The following is a 22,532-nucleotide window of genomic DNA, read 5'->3' on the forward strand; positions in this document are numbered from 1 at the left end:
ATATAATCAACAAATACCCTCTGCACAGTGTATCACGACACTTCACTACCCATCACAACAGTAACCCAGAATTATTTCACATCACACTCATTGACACAGTCCCACATAACCGTGCCAACTCGTTTGAGCTCCTGAAGGCGCGTGAGATGTATTGGATCCAAATCCTGAAATCACTTACTCCAGATGGCCTCAATGAGCTACTGGAAAAAATTTATTAACATATCCTCCTGATGCAGAATTTCCTAAAACTTTTTATTCGTCCTCTCTTCTTATAGTATAGCTATCATATGACCCTTTTATTGCATATTGTAATCAGCACTGTATTTTAATTTTATGTTTATTTTATATCTGTATGGTATTTTTATTTAAGTGATGTAGCAGAATCTTTTATCTACAAGGGTACCCAAATCAAGTCCATTACCATGACTTTTATTGGCTTAAACACTGTATTGCCAGATAGGATGCAGAGATATCCATATACAATGTCAACGTTATGTCAACATATTAACTGGCTATTTTAAGCTGATTGGTCAAAAACAATTTATAAATACAATGTGATATGCCATCTACGAATTGCATTCAAGGCTATACACTGTTTATACTGTTTATATAGTTTCCACTGGAGGGCAGCAGCGCTCTCCATTGAACATAACTATCCATGTCTATTGTACAAGAAAAGAGAAAAATGTAAAGTTTTCACAAAAGATGTATGTTAAACTTTTTTTAGTTATAGACTTTAAATGTATAGCTGCTTTATGTTACATATGTTGAAAATTCGCCCTCTATCCACCTCCTCACATTTTGCTGCCCACTACGTGCGGAAGTGTGATGCGTTCCACACTCTCCGCATGTTGAACCAAGTGCGCACATGCGCACCTACACTCTGCCACGTCGCACTCGCCCCATAATCCTTTGCGCACGGCTGCCATTCCTCAACAGAGCAGCGCGCACATCACCGCGGTTTGTCTCCGCCCAGTCCCCTTGCATGGGCCAAGCAGCAATCACAGGCCTATCACAATACATGCACTGCCCCACCCCCCGCACGGACCATGGTACCTCCCACAATCCTCTCATAAACCTTGCACACATGGGTTGTCGACACAGAGGTGCCAAGCATCACTCCGACGAGACGCTGGTGAGTTCCCATTCCCCTCCGCACACACACTTTTATCAGCCTCGCCTCAGACATTGTATTACACCTGTCTTTCCGCACTCAATTGTAAATCACTGCCTTATTCACTAACTAAGTCCTTTAGTCTTTAGTTTTCCAGGTAAAGAATAGTGCTAATATATTCATTGAGTTTTCTACCCGCATAATGTTTAATACACCACTGGTTATAATTTATGACATGTCAGCACAACCAATTAAGCGTCAACACTCTTTCATATCAAAAAGATCGTATTTGTATGTAATTTACTATACAACTGTACCATACACAGCCTGCTGATGCATGCCTTGTATCTCTGTCATTTTCAGTGTTTGTTGCTCCTGACCCTTATTGCCTGAGGAAGCGGGTTGATGCCCGTGAAACGCGTTGCGAATGTATATTGGGAGCTTTTAAATAAATTGTATGATTTGAAATTCGACAGCTTTGCCGTCCGTTTATGGTTAGCCGGTCCACCACCGCAACCAAAACATTTTAAAACTTTTAGCTATTTTTATACTTTCGGCGCCTCTGTAATTCTTAACGCATCCAGAAGTCCACCCTTGGTGGAAGGGTGATCTACCCTACAAATTCCTCTATCCACAGAGAGCGACGTTTTAATCCTGAGTGGGGACAGGCTTGTTCTCCCCACCTGCCTTGACAGTGGTTGCTTCTGTGGCAACCCTGGTTTGTGAGTATAAGTCTTATTTTATTATACTTTCCATATCCTACCTAAACATACTACACTATATTGGGCTCTCGGTCTTCAATTTTTTCTAAACAGTGGTCTGTACAGCAATCAGTCCTAAATTTATCTGAAAACGTTCACTCAGGTTGCCAGTGATTGAGCATCTGTACATAGGTTAGTAATATCTCCTAGTATTGAGAAATGACTTTTGCAGAAAAACACGTAACAGAATGATTTCATCTCATTTATTTCATAAGCTTTGAATTCTGTAATAGAATCACATCTAGAACGTCATATGTAACCCTAAGTAAAAATGCAATGTGAAGTAAAAACTGAAAAACTGTACAAAACTGTAAAAATCAGACAAGCTAACGTGGACAGATTGCATCAAAATTCCACGTACAGAGGTTCTTGTTGTGTTGCATGGCTTAAACCAGACGTGGGCCAGTCGGCTGCCCTCTAGTTAGTGATAAACTCAATGGCAACTTCACCCAGGCCACGTGGCAACGGAAACCCACTGCTACTGCTAACTGCCACCAAACTACGTGGCAACCGAAACACTTCCACAGGAAATTACATGGAATTGGGTCTAGTGCTGATCCAGTATCCTGCACTACAGATGTGCGAAATTGTCCCTGGCGAGATTGCAAGATTTCCGCCGGACTTCCGTTTGGTCTGCAAGATGTTTAGGAAAACTGGTATAAACTAATTATCTGAAAAATTAGGCCCAGACAAGTGAAAGTGTGGCTCACAGTAACAGGAGGTATGACATTTTGGTCAAGCAGACCTTCATCAATTGCATTTGATGAAGGTCTGACTGACCAGTATATGTTGTGCTTGCTGTTACTGTGAAATGAATTAAAAAGCAAAGCTTGCAATTTACACAGGTGGAGTCCTGGTTCTTTGATTGTGATTTGAACTAGGTAAACCAGTACAGTGGCGTAACTACAATTCATGCCCCCCCAAGCAAAGCCAATCTTGCAAGGGTCATAAAACAGGTGTGGCCATCATGATCTTAACACTCAGAACAATTGTAGCCACAAAAACACCTGATCTGAAGCTTAGACCCCTGTATCGGAGGAAGGGAAGGTAAGTTGTTGGGGTCCCCACAGCTCTGGGCCCTCCTGCGATCGCAGGGGCTTCTCCCCTCTAGTTACGCCACTGCACCAGTAATCTGGACCGTACTGCTATGACTCCCTGGGACATACAAGTACTAAATGTTTTGCAATTGAGTGAAGTTAATCATTATCCCACTACTCTGCACAGCCAGGCCAGGGCTGGATTTAGGGCAAGGCCACATAGGCCATGGCCTAGGGCACCACAGGAGCAAGGGCACCAAAGCAGCAGGCTAAACTGGCGCAAGCTTGCAAATGCTGCAATGCAGGGAGATCAGTACTCAGCTACCTATACTGAAAGTGGGTGGGAAAAGGAGGGATTAAGGGAGCCATCTGGCTACCTATACTGGAGGGAAGGGGGAGGGGTCATCTTGTTACCTAAACCGAAAGGGGCGGCTGGTGACAGTGGCGCTTTATAAGTCAATACTAATTGGTCACTTACAATACGGGCATTAAAATACCAGCATCATGTACTGTATGTGTCTTCAGAGCAGGGCTGTTATTGTAGATGGCGAGGAGGATAATCAGAAGACATAAAAGGGCGATTGCAAGGAGCAAGAGTTTCCAGCTCTTCCTCGGAACACAGCTTTTCTAATTTCCTCCCCTCAGGAGAGACTAATCAGTACTTAGAGAACAGACACCTGTCCAATTCTGGTTTAAACAAGCAGCAAGTGCAAAAGGTTCCTGATTTGAAGACTATTTTGGTGGCTTACAAGACTATACATTGAAGCAGATCTCCTGCATAGGATGCTGTCAAGTGTGATATAATACAGTTTAAAAAAAGAGAATACAAAATAAACTCGACATGATACATTTAGCAAACTACTGCATACATAAAACTGTTCACATTTCTTAGTTATCAGTGGCAAAAATTGATCTTGGCATCGTGTGTGTGTATCTAGATGAATATTGACATGTTTTGAAAATCACTCACGGCTATGTCCTACAAAGAAAGAAAGAACGAAACCATGCAATACTCAACCAACGTACAACTAAATGGTGTAAAGAAACAGTCAGAGGTCTACAAGACAAGGCTGGAGTCTCTAGTCTACAACGGCAATGGGTGTTCCATGCTTTCAAGTGACTATGGGGTGAGTGTGTGATAATTCGTTCCAAGCAGTTCACAGTACTATGACCACCTTTTCCTATACAAAAAAGACCATCGTTTCATTAGTAGCAAAAAAAATTGTGGGCTCAACTCAATAACACTGACACAGAATGGAACACTGTTCCGGTGACTTTTTTTGTTCTCTTTCTTAAGGTCTTCATCTTGTTGTGTTGATTTCAGCCAAGGCTTGTGATGTTTGAGCGACCGCCAGGGGGTGCTACAATGCGATGTCCGGTACGACGAGGATTGGTGTCATCTATCTGTGCGCCTGAAACGCAGGTAACAAACATAACATTATCGTGTCCATATCTTGCAATAAAAAAAACAAAAACATACAAGTTTAAATTTTTTTTTAATTCTTTGAAGAATTGACATGCTCATTTGTAATGTATTTAAAGTGATCCAATAATTATTATGTATTTGTCAGGGTCTGAATCTCCACTTGTAAACTGTTATGACTGGTCTATAGAGGTGGTCACTGATAGGCTAATAAGTCTAAAGATGCCTATTGAGTGATGTACGGGTAGATCGACCATGAGACAGATCTCTCTGATTAAATCTGGACAGAGAGAAGTCTGTTGCATGCTCTTACACCGATTTTCAATAGAGTTCAGCATGAAATCTATCAGGAACCGTCATAACAACACCACCTACCATGCCGCCTGGTCACCCCCTGAGGCAGGGGCGTAACTAAGAGCCCCCGGGCCCCCCTGCAGAAATTGTGAGTGGGCCCCCCTCCCCCCAGGGCCCGCTCGTGGCTTTTTTGGGGGGCTGGAAAGGTCGCACCATGAGGGGAAAGCTATGGCCACACTCGGCGGAGAGGGAGGAAGGTCCCCCCCCTCCCTCACCTCGGGCTTTCCCCTCTGTGCTCCCCTCCAGCTTCAATAACTATACAAGTGCAGCGGAGCGGCGGGCAGCGGCAGGCAAACATACCTTCCGTGCGTCCGGACGCTTCTCGCTCTAGTGACTGACACGACTTCCTGTTTTATACAGGAAGACGCGTCAGTCACTAGAGCGAGAAGTGTCCGCGCTGGAACGCACGGAAGGTATGTTTGCCTGCCGCTGCCCGCCGCTCCGCTACACTTGTATAGTTATTGAAGCTGGAGGGGAGCACAAAGGGGATAGCCCGAGGTGAGGGAGGGGGGGACCTTCCCCCCTCCCCGCCGAGTGTGGCCATAGCTTTCCCCTCATGGTGCGACCACTCCAGCCCCGCAAAACGGCCACGAGCGGGCCCCAGGGGGGGGGCCGGGCCCTTCCGCGGGCGCATGGGCTGCATCCCCTATTGTTACGCCCGTGCCCTGAGGGTTACATGGTTACATATCCCCTTTTGTGCCCGTGCTCTGTAAATTGTCACCTGTCCATTGGCGCAACTCCCGGCCTCCACACCTCTGTGTGACGGGGTGACAGCGGATGATGCCAGGAGTCGCACCAGCGGACAGGTTAGAGTTTACAGAGTGCGGGGTCCAGGGGGGGTGTAACACTTGGGGGGTAGTGGCAGAAGGTTCCTTGCATATGTCAGTAATCACAATATTGTACGCCATTACCGCCGTGCACCCAATCGAGCACATGTGACCGAGATTTTCTAGCATGTTCAAGAGATGTCAGCCCAGCATCGATTTAACCTCCCTAACGTTATGATTATTTCCGTATTTAGGGTCTAAAAGCCATGCAATTTTTTCACAAGTTTTTGGACCCAAAAAACAAGAAAAAAACAATACCACAGAGAGATTTGCAGCAGCTCCTGCATAAAACTTATCAGGTACTGGATTACCGCTCTGTGCTGCAGATTTCCATCCCGAGCCTGACTCAGGATTACCGCTAAGGAGGTTTAATAGAAAAAACTTTTGAGATAGAGTATAGGAGGGGTATGACCCGATTAAGGAGGGTTAATCTTCGATTGGGCTGACATGTTAAAAATGTTCTAATTGGATGGCTGATTGGGTCACAAAATCAGTAGATGTATGGCCACCGTAACTTGAATGAAAATGTAATATAAACTGCATGCATCTTGGATTTGGGCCAATCAAATTCATCAGGAAGTGAATTTTGCTGGCCTAATGCCAAACTTCACATGCTTTGAATTATCTGTGCATGCAGACAGGAACTAACTCGCATTCCACTAACTCCCTCTACTGGTCAGTAATAGTGAACTGTTTTGTTCTATATGTGTTTCAGTCACTTAGGACGACATTTCTTCTATACAAGCCGCCATGGGTTCCTTCCCAGCCCCTGACAATGTGACCGAGGTCAGCTGCACCTGGAGATGGGGAAAACTCAATCTATTGTATGAGGCCCCAGAATTCATGTTGTCTCTTGCTAAAGCTTAGTGCTGAAAACAAGCTGCAGCAGTGAGTGCAGTCATAACAATGACTTTTCCTTTTTTTTTTCTTTTTTGACATTTTCATTACATACAGCCCTAGTCTGCACAATCCTGCAAACCATTTATTTGCTAGAATTCAGGTGACTTGTGCAGACAGAGAAAAACTAGCAGGTCACTGACTACCTCACCTGGGTGATGATGAAGTGGGGAGGAGTCTGGATAGATTCTGTCAAGTAAAATTGCTTGTCTAAAAATCAAAGCTTGGTGTAATTTGCCTTCTTAAAACAGAAGGAAATTTGCAATAATTCAGCTATAAGTGAACATTTGTGGTTACCCACAATGCCCTACTACTGAATATGCAAATTACCCCTTTTCGCCCCTGTTAAAGGGAACCAGAGAGGAACGGCATGAAAAAAATAGAACAAGATTTTATACATACCTGGTGCTTCTTCCAGCCCCATAAGCCTGGATCGCTCCCACGCCGCCATCCTCCGCTTCCTGGATCTGTGGTACCGGGTCCCGTCACTTCCGGCAGACGCGGACAATTGTTCGCATCACAGGGGCTCCCTCCATACTCGTACGCATGAGGCTGCACAGTAGGCAGCCTCATGCGTATGTGTATGGAGGGAGCCCCGTGTGATGTGGACATTTGGCCGCGTCTGCCGGCCGACTGGCCGACTCGCGGCAATGACGGGACCTGGTACCGGCGGATCCAGGCAGCAGAGGACGGCGGTGTGGGAGCGATCCATGCGTATGGGGCTGGAGGCAGCCCCAGGTATGTATATAAGCTTCCCCCCAACCTCTCTGGTTCCCTTTAAGCCAGGCAAGCATCCAGAACCTGCTAAACACCAGCGCTTCTGGATGCTTGCCTGGCTTTACAGGGGCGAACAGGGATAGTTTGCATATTCAGTAGTAGGACATTGTGGGTAACCACAAATGTTCACATCTAGCTGAATTATTGCAAATTTCCTTCTGTTTTAAGAAGGCAAATTACACCAAGCTTTGCTTTTTAGTAGGAGGGCTTTTTGATCTCTTTTATCCCACTATACATTCCTAGTAGTTTGGGTCACCCTAAGCTGCTTGGTTACTCTGTTGTCTAACAGGTAATGGAACCGCAAAACCCAGCCAGTCATGTTATTGGGAAATGGGTGGGGCATAATAAAAACTTTTGCAGCAAAAACTCATATTTGAAAACTCAGGCCAGCAACAAAGGCTGAGTGAATCAATTACAGACTCTATGGTCGAGCTTGCTGTTTGACTTGCATAATCCTGCTGCTATGACTGCAGGGAGGAGGGCACAGACTATCCTTTCTGTAAAGTGTGCGTTCTGAAGCAAGGGATGTCTAGTGTGCAGGAAGTCATACATGGGGCCAGAGGAACATTTTTGCCTGAAGTGGGTGGGATTTTCATTTGCTTTATGTGATAACATTTTACATATTCTGAAAGTGGAACTTTGGTAGGTTGTAGATGATTACATCACATCCTTTGTGTTTTCTCTATTTTAAATAATAATTACATTGTTCTTCTTGACTGTTCCAGTTATCTTAGTATGTTCAAAGAGAGTATACTAAATTTTTACAAATGAATATTTAAGTGTTTTGAAACTCCCCCTGCTGGTTTCTCTAGCAATGTTGTAAGCACCAAAGCTTTTTGCTTTACTGCTGTGTAGTAAAGATACACTGCATGGTCAAATGTATGTGACCAGCCCTTCTAATTTACTGGTCTGGCTATTAAAGCCATGTACACCATTATAAAAGTAAACCTGTAATCAAAAAATGTTAAAAGCAGATACTTACCTAAGTAGTGGAAAACCCCTGGATAGGCCAGAGGCTTCCTAAATCCTCCTTAACCCCTCCGTTCCTGGCCAGTACCCTCTTAACCTCCATATACACGCTCCCGTTCAAGTGGAAATGCAACTGTACTGCGCAGGCAACCAGTAATGTTTGCGCTTGCACGGTTGCACAAAGCCACTCTTGAACAAAATAAGAAGTCATGCATGTTTGGCTTTGTACTACTGCGCAGGTGTGCACCCTATTAGTGCATACACAGTATGGCCCACGCTAGTACTCAGATGGGAGTACACATATTTAACAATTTTGTTTAATATGTTTTAGAGGGAGGCAGTGCTGCAACGGAGGGGTGTAAGAAGATCAGGGAAGCATCTGGACTATCTAAAGTGCTTCCCTCTACTGAGGTGAGTATCTACTTTGTTATTTTTTGTACACTTCAGGTATGCTTTAAGGCCTCAGCCCACTAGCAGCACTTTTCTAAACACTTTGGATTTGAAAATCTCTTCCTAGAGATTTCCGCTACCATATGGGCAAAAGGGGCAATCGCCCTAGGGCCCCAGCATCCATAGGGGCCCCCAAGTGTCTGCCTCCACGCTACTAAATTATCCCCCTGATCCCTCCCTCCCGCAGTGTTACAGAGGTAGCGTTGACAGGCACACACTCGCCTCCTTCGAGTTCCAAGCATTGCCGGTCCGTTTCTCCTCTTTTTAGTGCTCCTGCTTTGCACTTCCTCCTTCTCCATTTTGGCTCTATTGCCTGTTGTGAGAGGCAGGAAGTGCAGCACAGCAACACTACAGAGATGACAGACGGGACTTCCAGCCCCTGGAGCTGAGAGGAAGTGTCTTCCTGTCACCCCTGCCTCCGTAACCCTGTGGGGAGGGGTCATTAGTTTGGTGCACCTCTGACTACTATACTGGGGGAGGATGCCGGGGGCCCTCCAGGTTACTTTTGCCCCCGAGCCCCATTGTAGCTAGAACCTGCCTTGTCTCTTCCTAATAAAATGTTATGTGTGTGATCCAACTTGAGGGATGTGATATTTCAAAAATCCCCCTCCCCCTTAGAATTACCATACCAAAAGCTAATTGACAATTTTTTAAGCAGAATATGTTATTATAAAGAGCTGAGTAACTCTCAGCATGGCCCTTTCATGGGATCTACTGACTTGTCTGTTTGTCAAGTTTTGACAAGTATGACTTTCTTCAGTCGCCTACTATGTCTCAAACATGAAACAGCAGGCCACACAAACGCACAGGACCACCAAATGCACCAAATGCTGAGGCTCACTACATATGAATATATGCTTCTAGCAAAACTTTTTTAACAGGTTTCTGATTGCCTGGATATAACATTTGCATAAGAGCTGTTTGGTGTGAGATTCCTGAACTTGGGTTTTATGGCCAAGCATCTGCACTTCACCATGTGCAATGACAAGCGTTGACTGGGGTGGTGTAAACCACACTACTTATTGTCCTCTTGACTAGTAGAAACATTCTACAGAGTGGTGAATTAAGCTTCACCATCTGTCTGCCTGATGGCTTCATCTGGCTTTCATGGATGCCAGACGTGCCAACTTTAAAGGTTGGTGGTGGATGAATAATGTCTTAGGTTTTCATGGTTTGGGCTACGGTTGTCAAATCCACCTGAGGGAAAAACCACAGCATACAATGGCACATTATGTTCTTTTAAATTTGTGACAGCAGTTTGGGGAAAGTTCTTTCCTGTATCAGGTTAAAGATGCCTCAGAGGACAGAGGAAAACATGGTGTACTTGTATGGAAGAAGTTGACTGACCTGCACAGAGTCCAGACCTGAATCCCACTGAACACCAATTCAATAAACTGCATTTTCTCTTTTGTATGAATGTCAGCAAACCCCACAGACATTTACCAATAGTTAGTAGAAAGCTTTCCCATAAAAGTCAAAGTTATTAACATCAAATTGGGGAACAACTGCGTATTAATGATCATGAAACTATATGTTCAACTAGCAGATATGGGAGTGGAGTTCATGTGTCCACATGCTTTTGGTCAGATAGTGTAGTGTAAAATAACGACATTGTATATGATGGTACCCACCATTAAACCCGCCTTTTTGTTGGTATCTAAATTAGTGACTGGATTATTATAATGTCAGAGACTTGTCTACTACAGCAGTAAAGCAGGAAATTTTGTACTTACAAAAAATGTCTGTCATACCAGCATGGCGAGCTACAGACAAATATAAAATATTCATTTGTATTACTGTGTTTCACACCTTCCAGTTTTAATAAATTAAAAACAAATACTCTTAAAATACATGTTTTTGTCCTAAGCATAATACATAATTACAACAACAAATGCTATATACCGTAATCAAACTTCAAATGCTATGTAATCACTTTAAAGCAAAACTAAGCTGCGGAAAAACACCAAAAAGTTGGATGTTTACATAAGAAGAGGAAACTCTCTGGATAGTCTGAATACTCCCCACATCCTCCTCGGCCCCACCGCGAATGGCTGGGAAGCTTTTTTAGTTTATGACCGCACCCCCCCCCTACGTGCAGGGGTGTGGCGGTATTGCTCCTGTGCAAGTACATGTGCGCCTGTGCAGTACACAAAGCTGCTTGATAATGAGTGGCTTCAGCTTACAGTGCAGGGGCGCAAATACTCATGCAGGCCCAGTATGGCCGTGCTCAATTCCCAGCAGTTAGCTCAACCATGAGAACATATCCCACAAGCTCATGTTTATCTGGTATGTGCGCAGCAACGGTGAGGTCAAGGAAGAGATGAGAATCACCTGCACTATCCAGTGGCATCCGTCTACCTGGGCAAGAATCTCATTTTTTGTACCCATCTAGAAAGCTGCTGATAAGAGAAATTCTATTTCCTTACTGTGCACCTAGTGAAAATTGTTCTAAAGCAAGTTGATAAAGTTTCTAATGAAGCAAGATATTGGGCTTATTTATCCATTCCAGAGAGTATTGTCTACCCCGCTTAGGCTGTGCTCCCCAGTGTTAGAAGGCAGGAGGGCCAGTACTGGCTAAACAAGACTGCTTCCTCATAGGCTGTTTCTTCCTGTCCACCTAAGTAACAGGTTAGATGAAGAATTTAATAAGGCTTGGGGGTGATGAAGAGGGGGGTCTGCACTGTTAGCATAAAATAAAGTGGACCTGAACTCTTGCACAGGACAGAAGGAAAACAGAGAAATGCACCCTGTATGTATTTAAAAAGTTTAGCCTGTTTAATTCCCTCTCATCTGTGATTAATCACAAGTGTAATTTTATCTCTCAGCTGTCTCAGCTGGCTGCCTCGGCAGTACAGCTAATTTGTAAACACAGAATGATAACCCTGTGTCTGCTTCCATGAAAGTAGGAAGTAAACACAATGCAGAATTATTGCAGGGTTTCTATCAGCTGTAACAAAGAAATGTTTTTTTAAAAGGCTATTATGCTGCTGTGTGCCCTTATTATTTAGAGCAGAGAGGAAATTATGAGTTCAGGTCCTCTTTAATGGTCGCTGCCATTTTCCATGCATAATTGACTAAGATCTATGAGGCTGATTCACAAAACTCATCTATTTTTATCTTCTTATCAGTTTAGCTCATGATGTATCCCTCCTTATCTGTGTCTCTCAGGGAACTAGAGACAAAGCACCCTCATGTATTTTACCATATATATCAGTGGGAACATTAGAGAAAACACCCACCTTGCTTTCTGTTTCATTCTGCACTGCACAGCTTGCTTCTAACCAGCCCTGATAAAATCCCCAACTGAGCCTTCAATCTGGCTTTGCTCAGGAATATTTATAGCTCAGTCTGTGTCTCGGTCTCTCATGTCTTTTCAAGCCCAAGCCTGCCCCCTGCTGGCTCTGCTCAGGAAACATTATAGCTGAGTCATTATAGCAAAGCCAGACTGAATGTTCAGTCGGGGATTTTATCAGGTCTGATACGAAACAAGCTGTGCAGAGAAGAATGAAACAGAAAGCATGGTAGGTGTTTTCTCTAATGTTCCCACTGATCTATATGGTAAAATACATGAGGGTGCTTCATCTCTGGTTCACTTTAAGGGGCCCATACACTGGTTGATTTCAGCCATCGATCGATCTATAGAATCGATCGATCAGAAATTGATTCTATTAGCTGATCGATCGATTTGTGGCCAATTTCAATACATTTTGATCTATCTGACAGGATGGAAGATCTAGGTCGATCTGCTGCTGGCAGCTGATCGATGGCCCATAGAGTTGCATTGGGTCTAATGGTCCAATAATGTATTTAGATTGATTTCCAATAGATTTCATTCTGAAATCTATTGGAAATCTGTTCCTAGTGTGTGTGGCACACATCAGATAGATTCCTGTCAGATTCAACTTGACAGGCATCTGACAGAAATCCATCTGATGGCCGAATCTGCTGCAAATCTAAAAGTGTATGGCTACCTTTATAGTTCAGATGAAACATAAGGGCCCTTGTTCAATTTACTTTTTCTTCTAAAGGGTATTTTATGGATACGGTGTGAAAATATCGCCTTGGATGAACATATCTCTAGAGGCATGATGGCTGCATTTAGTTAGTTCTTTACTGGGGCATTTTCACAAGACTTTCTAGTTTTTGCAGCCTACATAAGGGTAAAATTGCCCATTAACGATACAATTTCCCAAACAACTGTCCGATTCGATAATTGTGATCGAACGGAAACGGTTGATCATAATTCACTAATGGGGGAAAACATTTTACCAATCTGATTATTGTCATTGGCATCGATCCAAAAAACAGTCAGAACAATTGATAAATTGATCATTCTTTGTTAATCAGCACAATCAATGCTACCCATTCTGATTGTCTGAATGGTAAATTGTTCAGAAAATTGTATCATTAATGGGCACCTTAACAGATATATTCTTATTCCGAACATGTTCCATACACTTTGCCTATTTACGGTAAGAAAACATGATGCTGCTTAAAGGGGAACTGAAGTAAGAGGTATATGGAGGCTGCCATGTTTATTTCCTTTTAAGCAATACCAGTTGCCTGGCAGCCTTGCTGATCCTCTGCCTCTAATACTATTAGCCGTAGCCCCTGACCAAGCATGCAGCAGATCAGGTGTTTCAGACTTTAAAGTCAGATCTGACAAGACTAGCTGCATGATTGTTTCTGGTGTTATTCAGATACTACTGCAGAGAAATAAACCAGCAGGGCTGCCAGGCAACTGGTATTGATTAAAAGGAAATAAATATGGCAGCCTCCGTGTACCTCTTACTTCAGTTCCCCTTTATACTAGTGCAAATTAAGTTTTTACTTTTAAGAAACACATGTAATACTCTTGTACACCTGAAGTGACAGCGATATGGAGGCTGCCATATTTATTTATTTTTAAACAATAACAGTAGCCTGGCAGCCCTGCTGATACCTTTGGTTGCAGTAGTGTCTGAATCACACACCTGAAACAAGCATGTGACTAATCTAGTAGTCTTGTTTAGAGATAATGGTCCGCACCACATCCAAGTATAAATCAGCTTTATTGAAGATCCATAAAATGCTGTGTGAAAGCTACAGCCCGCTGTTTCGGGTTACATGCCCTTTTACAACCCGCTCAGCACAATTGCACATGATTGTGCTGAGTGGCTTGTAAAGGGGCCTGTAACCCGAAACAGCAGGCTGTAGCTGCCACACAGCATTTTATGGATCTTTTAATAAAGATGATTTATACTTGGGTGTGGTGCGGACCATTATCTCCGAACAAGACGGATCTTCACCCTGGTGGTACAAGGGGTTGGTTCCCGCACACCCACAGAGGATTGCCGGGGTGCTGTTCCATCTCTCTTGAATCACTAATCTAGTAGTCTGACTTTACTCAGAAACATCTGATATGCATGCTTGTTCAAGGGCTGTTGCTAAAAGTACTAGAGGCAAAGGATCAGCAAGACTCCAGGCAACTGGTATTGTCTGAAAGGAAATAAATATGTCAGCCTCCATATCCCTCTCACCTCAGGTCTCCTTTAAGATAGATAGACAGACAGATTAGATAGATAGATAGATAGATAGATAGATAGATAGATAGATAGATAAAAATACATTTTTCCAAATCTTACCTGATAAGCTGAAGTTGGATTGGTGAAGGTTCCTGATAGGCGGGGGCTGTACCTTGGAAGGTGAGGATTTGGCTGAAGGGGCAGGAGTTTGATACTTTGGAGTGGCAGGGACTTCATATACTGGTCCATCATACATTCCACGAGACACAGGCTGCAGCCCGCTTACCTATAAACAAATGACTGCTTTTACTTTGGGATCTCACAAGTATACATCAGCGTAATGTCCAGTCTACTTATTCACAGTTGCTGCAATATCACTACTTAGTTTGCAGACCAGGCAGAGCTTCCTTGCAGCCGTCCACAGCTGCCTGATCCATTCAAAGGAACTTAATGTGTCCCAATTTAAGCCAGTCCAGAGATATAAAGGGAGGAATATATCCTTACCATTCTTTCATTTTTTTACTTTCTTTATAATACTTTTTCTGTTTCAAAATTTGTATTAAAGTTTTCATCAAAATTTTAACAAACAATATTGCAAATGTAGTGCAAATCATCAGATAGAGAGGTATAGAAAGTAATAGTTAACGAGGTTGATATGTTTACAGTAAGAGTCCGAGTAGTCTCACCATTGGCTTCACACACATGATCATGTTACATCATCAGACGAACTCAGGATTGAATACCTTTCATACCCCAGGATTCTTGTTAGATCTTATTGGGCCAGAGCCTACATTTATATCTATTGAAAGATGAAGCTTGCCCATGAAAGAAGAGAAAATAGAGGAGAGAATAAAAGAAAAAAAAAGAGAGATCAGGGAAATTAAAGCAAAAAAGAAAAAAGGAAAAGAGGGAGAAAGAAGAGAAAAGAAGAGAGAAAAAGGGAAAGAGAAATCCGATCTTGCCATGAGGCCAATAGTTAATCTTAAACAATTGTCTGTTTAAGGTAAACCAATCAATATCTTTCCAATACTTTTTAGTATATTATTAGATGTTAGATTCCATACAATGCAATTTAGCAAAAATGGGGGTCTTCTGCATCAGTGTCCGATTGTTAACTCCATGGAAGGTTAGATAGGAAAGGATGCTCCATCTGGATCAAACGGATGGGGTGCAGTCAGGTGTGTATGTGTGAAAGTCCCCACACCAAGCACAAAGTTCCAATCCTTTTATCGGGCTGCACGGTGGCGTAGAGGTTAGCTCTCTCGCCTTGCAGCGCTGGGTCCCTGGTTCGAATCCCAGCCAGGGCACTATCTGCAAAGAGTTTGTATGTTCTCTCCGTGTCTGCGTGGGTTTCCTCCGGGCACTCCGGTTTCCTCCCACATTCCAAAAACATATGGATAAGTTAATTGGCTCCCCCTAAAAAAAATTGGCCCTAGACTACAGTACTTACGCTACATAATATAGACATATGGCAATGGTAGGGATTAGATTGTGAGCTCCTTTGAGGGACAGTTAGTGGCAAGATATATATATACACTGTACAGCGCTGCGTAATATGTCGGCGCTATATAAATACTAAATAATAATAATAATTGCATGATCAGTGTAGAAGACTTCTGCATTGCTCATACAATAAAAGGACTGGAGCTTTGATTGCGCTCGGTGTGCAAATTGTTACTATCAGTGGCGTAGCTAAGGAGCTAGGGGCCCCGGTGCAAGTTTTACATGCCCCCCCCCCCCCCCCCCCCCAAGCACTCTATACATAACAATTGATATGGCGCACCAAAACCTGCCAATGGCAGCTACAGTGTCAGAGGTGCAAGAAAGAGATGGGGAACTGTTTAAGTATTACTACTATTCAAAGTATCTATAGAAGTGATTATTACCAGCACAGGACCAATAGAGAGCTAATACTGTGATAGAGGGAGAACCCTTTGGGGCCCCTCTGGCCCAAGGGCCCCGATACAGTAGCTACCTCTACACCCCCTATTGCTACACCACTGGTTACTATACTTTTGCTGATTCCATTGATCTACCCCAAGATCGGACAGTCCTGCACCCACCAGAGGGGTGCTTCTAACTACAAGTCATGGGCAGGCTCAGTGCCACCACACAACCGCCTACTTGCACCCGTATCACAGCAGCACCTGTGATTTTACCCATCATGCACCTCCAGGAAAAGAAGAACTGTGGCCAATGTGTTTCCTAATCCCCTCCCAGTGGCGTAGCTAGAGATCATGGGGCCCCATAGCAAACCTTTCATGGGGCCCTCATATGGAGGCACTCTTAAGCAATGCCACCTATCCCTATGGTTAAAAGTTAATCGGGTAATTTGTATTCTCATGCAATCTACATTGCACATAGTTTATAGCCACTGAGAGAAAGTCAGAGGCTGCAGAAACACAAGAAAGTTAATGGTGAATATATTAAGTACCATGTGGGCTCCCTGTGTGTCAGGGCCCCATAGCGGTTGCTATGGCTATTGCTATGCCCTTGCCTCCCACTTCCTCCATTACATGATGCATAGCAGACCGAGCAGAGCTCAATTGCCACGTCTATCAGTGGGTGCTTGTACTGTGCTTCTCTGATCACTGGGCTGCAGTGTCTCCTGTAGGCTCCCGATGCCACACGACATGCACCAGGAGCCTGCAGAGAGACGCTGCCGCACAGTGAAAGAAGAGCTACAGAGCAGAAGAGAAGACCCCTCCATGGACCAGGCAATCTTGCTTCCACTATGGCCCTCGTCATAGGCACATGTCACTAGTGCCGCCCCCTAGTTGTTGCTGCCGGAATCATGGTAGGGCCGAGATAGTCTAGCTCAGTGATGGCTAACCTTGGCACTCCAGCTGTGGTGGAACTACAGGTCCCATGAGGCACTGAAATACTCTGACAGCTCTAAGCATAGCTCGGGGAGGCAGAGGCATGATGGAATTTGTAGTTTTGTCACAACTGGAGTGCCAAGGTTAGCTATCACTGGTCTAGCTGTAGTACAATCCACAAGAACCTTGTATACAGATGTGAAAGGGAAAAGCTCCTCTGGCCCCACTTTCATATCTCTACTCCTGAACTAGCCGTGCACACTTCTGGCACATGCACAGTAGCAAACATGAGTAGCATTAGGGGAAATTTAGTTGAAGTTTTGGGGATACTGTATATACATTTTCCTTAGGCACAAATAATCAGCTCGCCGACTTCAAAAGTTGTTCACCAAGGTATTAAAAAGTGTTACTCTATGGTTACTTAATCCAGTTACTTATGAGCCCCCGAAAATGGGGGAGCTATGCATAAAAATCGCTGTAATTCCTCAACAATGCATGTGATAGTGTTGTCACCCCCCAATTAAATCCCCCTAATTAAAGCACCACCATTGGGAAAAAATGTAAAATTTTAAATACATGTGTTACACATTTCTCCCTGAGTAAATTGCACATTTACACTTCTCCCTTGTATGCTTATAGCAGCTGGTAAAAATCTGACAGATCTGACAGGCTTTGGACTAGTCCATTTCTCCATAGGGGATTCTTAGGATCTCCTTTGTCCTTTACAGAAGCACTCTATGGAATGGATAGTGAAGATGCTGACCAGCCTCCCTACACACTTGCACACTATTCTGGCACTTGGACTGAGTGACTGCCATTCAGACAGTGCTTCTGAAAGTAAATAAAACCCTGAGAATCACCCATAAGGACGTGGACTAGTTCGCAACCTGTCACATCTTTTTTGCTACCTCCTGTAAGTGACAGCTACATAGGAAAAAATTAAATTTATAATACTTTAGGAACAAATATACATTTTATACATATGCATACACATGCATTTAAAAGTTTACACAAAAGTGGTCCTTTAAAGCTGAATATCTAATAACCGCTGGATTTTTCATTTCAAACCCATTGTTCAACACCAAACGTACAAAACTCACCGTTTATGGACCTTACTGCATATCTTAATTTCACCGGAAATTAATACTTGTCACTGTGTAACAAAGGCATTAATCGTTTTATATCGACCGTAGATTTATGATCATCTGTTTATGAAAGTAAATGATCAGATACCGGCGGTATTCTAGTGTACACGATACACTTTGATTTGTACTAGAAAGGTGTCGGATTCTTGCAGCCTTGCTTGATAGATTCCCCAGACAGTGTAAGGAACCAGCATCGGACCATCTTGCTGTTATCATTTTACAATGTGATGATAAACAGCCCAGGTGATGTATAGTATTTCCCCAAGACCAATATCCTGTTTTGTCTTTCAACAAAAGGCTGTCAGCTCAGCCCAGATTACTACAAATCACCAGGATATTGCAGACTAAAGCTTAGCACATCATCGAACTGGGATATGGCTAGAAGTTGGATGGTCCATATATTAATCAAACAACATACATTTTAAATATACAAAAGACAAGTTTCTGCATTCCACTGTGGCAGCATGCGGACTGAAAGGTGAGTCCCCTGGCAGTGCTGGGTGTCTTGGCTGAGACATAACCAGCTACCCTTTATGCTGGACACACCATGCGTTTCCGCGTTGAATGCGTCCGTCGATACACGTCGATTCGATTATTTCCAAGCGCATTTCGATGATTTTTAGGTCGATTGCCATGTAAAGTATGGCAAATCAACCTAACGATCCATCGAAACGTGAATCGGACATGTCGGAAATAATCGAATCGATGCGTATCAACGGACGCATCGAACGGGGAAACGCATGGTGTTTATCCACTGCATGGCTTCTCTTATCTCTTGTATCTGTCTTTTCTCTGCACCTCTAAAGGGATATGGGGAAACCCATGCTTCTGCATCTGTGTTTTGTTATTTTCTGATGTCCCACCCTGGAGTACATCGGATCAAATGGAGTGAGTAGTAAGACGAGTTGGCTCTTCCTATTGGCTGTCTCTTTTGTCTGTCAATTTTACCACATTCTGATTTCTAGTTGTTGACAGCTCCAGGCTGGACTTAAAATACAGAACATTTCATTTGCTTTACCGAGTGCTGTAATCTTTGTGAATTGACATTTATTGAGGTATCTACCACACAAGTTGGTCATTTACCTCGCTAGTCGCTAATTTTATAGCCTCAGTGAATTGACGTTTGACAAGGTGTGAAGATAGTGAATTGAGCCCATTGTCTCATATCTGAGCCTCCTACTCCGTGGCCTTCCTGGAGTTCAAGCCATCATAGGGCTTCAAGGTGGCCATACATCTAGCGATTGACCAAGAGACCAAACATAAACCACAGGCTGATTCCTGATCGATTTTAGCTTTACATTTTTACATTTTTAGGGAATAGGCATTGTGACACTGCCTCATCGCCCCCGGCCACTGTTAACCGCCCCTCCCCCCCAATGTTTTATGTCTTTTTTGCGTATGATACTGTACTTTCTATACATGTTCTTATTAGTACCATTACAATTTGTGTAATTTGTGTAACGTATGAAATCATGGCTCACCTTGTTCCTTGTCTTAATACGCTGGTAGATGTATTCAGGGAAAGGCTTGCGGGGAATGAAGCGTCCCATGCCTTGCGTGGCATGTAAGTTACCATCTTCATACACAATCTTCCCTTGGCTAATTACTATCAGCGGAGCACCATGAAACTCCATCCCTTCAAAAATGTTGTATTCTACAGCCTAGCAATGACAAAAAACGTAAGATTAGTGACGTCATTCTTCCCGGATATCAGTTTACAATTGTACCCAAGATTACTGTTACATATATTTTACATGAAATTCTCCAAGCAAAAGCAATACAAGTATTCCAAAAGGTCCAGCAAACAATTCATAAGTAATTTGGAGATCACTGACTTAATCACATGGATTCAATGGTTCATTATTTGTGTAATTGTGCACACGTACCCACGTCACAAGATCGCAGAAACGTCCAATTGGAGTTCAAAAAATTGCAGATGGTCATAAAAATAACGCAAAAAATTGCTTCATTGGTACAAGCCTTTTGATAAATCAAACAAGGATGTATACTTACCTGGGCCTTTATCCAGCTCCCTGTAGTCCGTAAGCTTCCTTGTTGTCCTTCGGGTCCGGTCCATTCAGCCACAGTCAGCCTCGATAAAGCCCCTGACTGAGCCAGTCAGGGACTACTGCACATGCGTGGTACTGGCTGCGTGCCTCCTTGATCCTGCTCTAATGGCTGGGAATGGTTGTAGCTGCATCTGCGCAGCTACAAGCCTTAACCAAGAGGAGCATGACCAAGAAGGGGCATAGACAGGGCTGAACATAGTGGGAGAACAGACGGGACCAGAGAGACACCAAGGGACCCCTTGGACTACAAGAGGCTGGAGGAAGTCCCAGGTAAGTATAAGGAGACTAGTTTTGACCTTTCCAGGAGGTGGCACATCCCGGTGGAGTGCTGTGTTTTATGTGCAGTGTCTTTTATTCATACAGATTCAAGCACTATGTGCATTATTTTAAATATTTTAGGGTGATCCTGGTGCACTTAATTGTGAAGGCTTGTTCTCTTCCCATTGCTCTTTGGTATCTGTAGAAGGTCAACTTTAATGCTGGATACACACGGTTCGTTCCCGCACTCGATTCCCGTCGATGCGCCGCTCGATTCCCGTCGATTCGTTTATTTCCAACATGTCCAATTCGCGTTTCGATGGATCGTTAGGTCGATTTGCCATACTTTACATGGCAATCGACCTAAAAATCATCTAAATGAGCTCGGAAATGTTCGGGAATAATCGATTCGTCTGTAATCGAGCGGCGCATTCGATGCGGGAACGAACCGTGTGGATTCAGCATTACAGAGGATTGTAATAGACTATTGTATGTCATTAAAGAGGAACTTCAGCCTAAGCAAACATACTGTCATTGAGTTACATTAGTTATGTTAATTAAAATAGATAGGTAATATAATCTCTTACCCACCCTGTTTTAAAAGAACAGGCAAATGTTTGATTTCATGAGGGCAGCCATCTTTTTGGTTGAAAGGAGGTGACAGGGAGCATGAGACACAGTTCTAACTGTCCTGTGTGCTGATCACCCCTCCCAGTTGCCAGGCAATGTGAATAACAACATAGGAAATCCCATCATGCTTTGCACAGCATCAGGGAAAAAAAGCCCGGGCAGTTTTCTTTGGTGGGTGGAGCTTAGCTAAAAATGCAGCAAAAAATGATGCTTTGGTAAGAAAAACAAAGTTCTGATGCTATGAAACTGTTAAAGAAACACCAAGCCTTTTCAGTTCTGCTGAGTAGATTTTTAGTCCGGAGGTTCACTTTAAGTGCTAGCAATGCCAGATACATACAGTTAATCCATTATCATCCAGTTCATCCAGTCTGTAGCCTATGCATGTGTTCTATGTCTTTGTGGAGTGGTTGGCTAGTTATCATGCTAGACTAAAGGAGAGCTTTGTATTCCTGTGAAACTGAATATTATGGTGTTCATGTTGTTCAAGTTGGTCATAAATACTGTAAGTTGCTCATGGTAAAATAAGTTGTCAGATTCTCTCAGCAACACTTTTCTTATTTGTACCTACTTTATTGTTTACACCAGGTTTTTAGTTTTATAGTTTTATCACAGGGCCTTGGTGACAGGGGGAGCTGTGGTTGATCATTTTATTACCCAGTATTTCTTAGAGGAACTGTGCTAAAAAATAAGGCAATACATTAATGTATCAATTATGTGGTCAGCGTGTTCTCATTGTAAAATCGTGCCTCATCCTGATTTACATTCTGAAATTTATCAAAGGTGAAGACATCTTTATTGCTGGTAGGTGTAGCTCTGCAGAATGTTTGTTTACTGTGTATTTTGAAGCTAGAAGAAATAATACCTGGGCCCATATGCAATTAACTTTTTTCCTGAGTTTTCAAATAGGTGATACAGTATTTTCACACCTGGTCATAAAATACCCTTTAAACCACCAAGAAAGCAAGAAAATACTCAAAATAATTTTGCTAGTACTTTTGCAATTGCAAAATGCTTAAACGTTATATTAAAGAACATATGAAAATTATTTCCTGGGAAATAACTCAGGATAAAAAGTGAATTCCATATGGGCACTCGACTCCCAGGATGCTCTTGGAGGAGAATTCAGCATATCTAAACAGCCTAAGCAAACCATCACTGGTGAGGCCGGGCTAAATGCCAATAGATAAAGGAAGTGTTTCTTATGCTGAAAACAGGATAATTACCATAAAAGTGGGTATCCTGAATACTTATCCACATTCTACTATATGTTACGTAAGTTCTTCTTTAGGATACACTAACAGACCAATAGTGACTTACAGACTTATGACTTTTTGCAGAAACTATCTTCATCTTGTCAGGGTCCCAGATAACAACATCGGCATCTGATCCAACAGCGATTCGCCCTTTCCTGGGGTAGAGGTTGAAGATTTTGGCAGCATTTGTGCTAGTTACTGCTACAAACTGGTTCTCATCCATCTTACCGGTGGCCTGCAACATG

The 22,532-nt window shown here is 43.1% G+C and overlaps 1 protein-coding gene across 3 annotated transcripts in view; it reads right to left on the bottom strand.

The window, feature by feature from the left end:
- Positions 1–2,056: 2,056 nt before the first annotated feature.
- Positions 2,057–22,532, bottom strand: part of CRMP1 (collapsin response mediator protein 1) — a 105,186-nt gene continuing 84,710 nt past the window's right edge. For 2 of the 3 annotated variants that reach the window (XM_068277043.1, XM_068277057.1), the window contains exons 11-15: positions 22,352–22,522; positions 19,559–19,738; positions 14,234–14,399; positions 10,343–10,372; positions 2,057–4,324 (exon numbers count right to left, since the gene is read on the bottom strand). In XM_068277043.1, coding sequence (XP_068133144.1) covers positions 4,233–4,324; positions 10,343–10,372; positions 14,234–14,399; positions 19,559–19,738; positions 22,352–22,522 — 639 coding nt within the window. In that variant the 3' untranslated portion in view covers positions 2,057–4,232. The remainder of the gene's footprint in view (positions 4,325–10,342; positions 10,373–14,233; positions 14,400–19,558; positions 19,739–22,351; positions 22,523–22,532) is intronic. The other variant, XM_068277051.1, reaches the window with a different exon arrangement.

The sequence above is a fragment of the Hyperolius riggenbachi genome, chromosome 1 (genome assembly GCF_040937935.1).
Source record: "Hyperolius riggenbachi isolate aHypRig1 chromosome 1, aHypRig1.pri, whole genome shotgun sequence".
NCBI lineage: Eukaryota > Metazoa > Chordata > Amphibia > Anura > Hyperoliidae > Hyperolius > Hyperolius riggenbachi.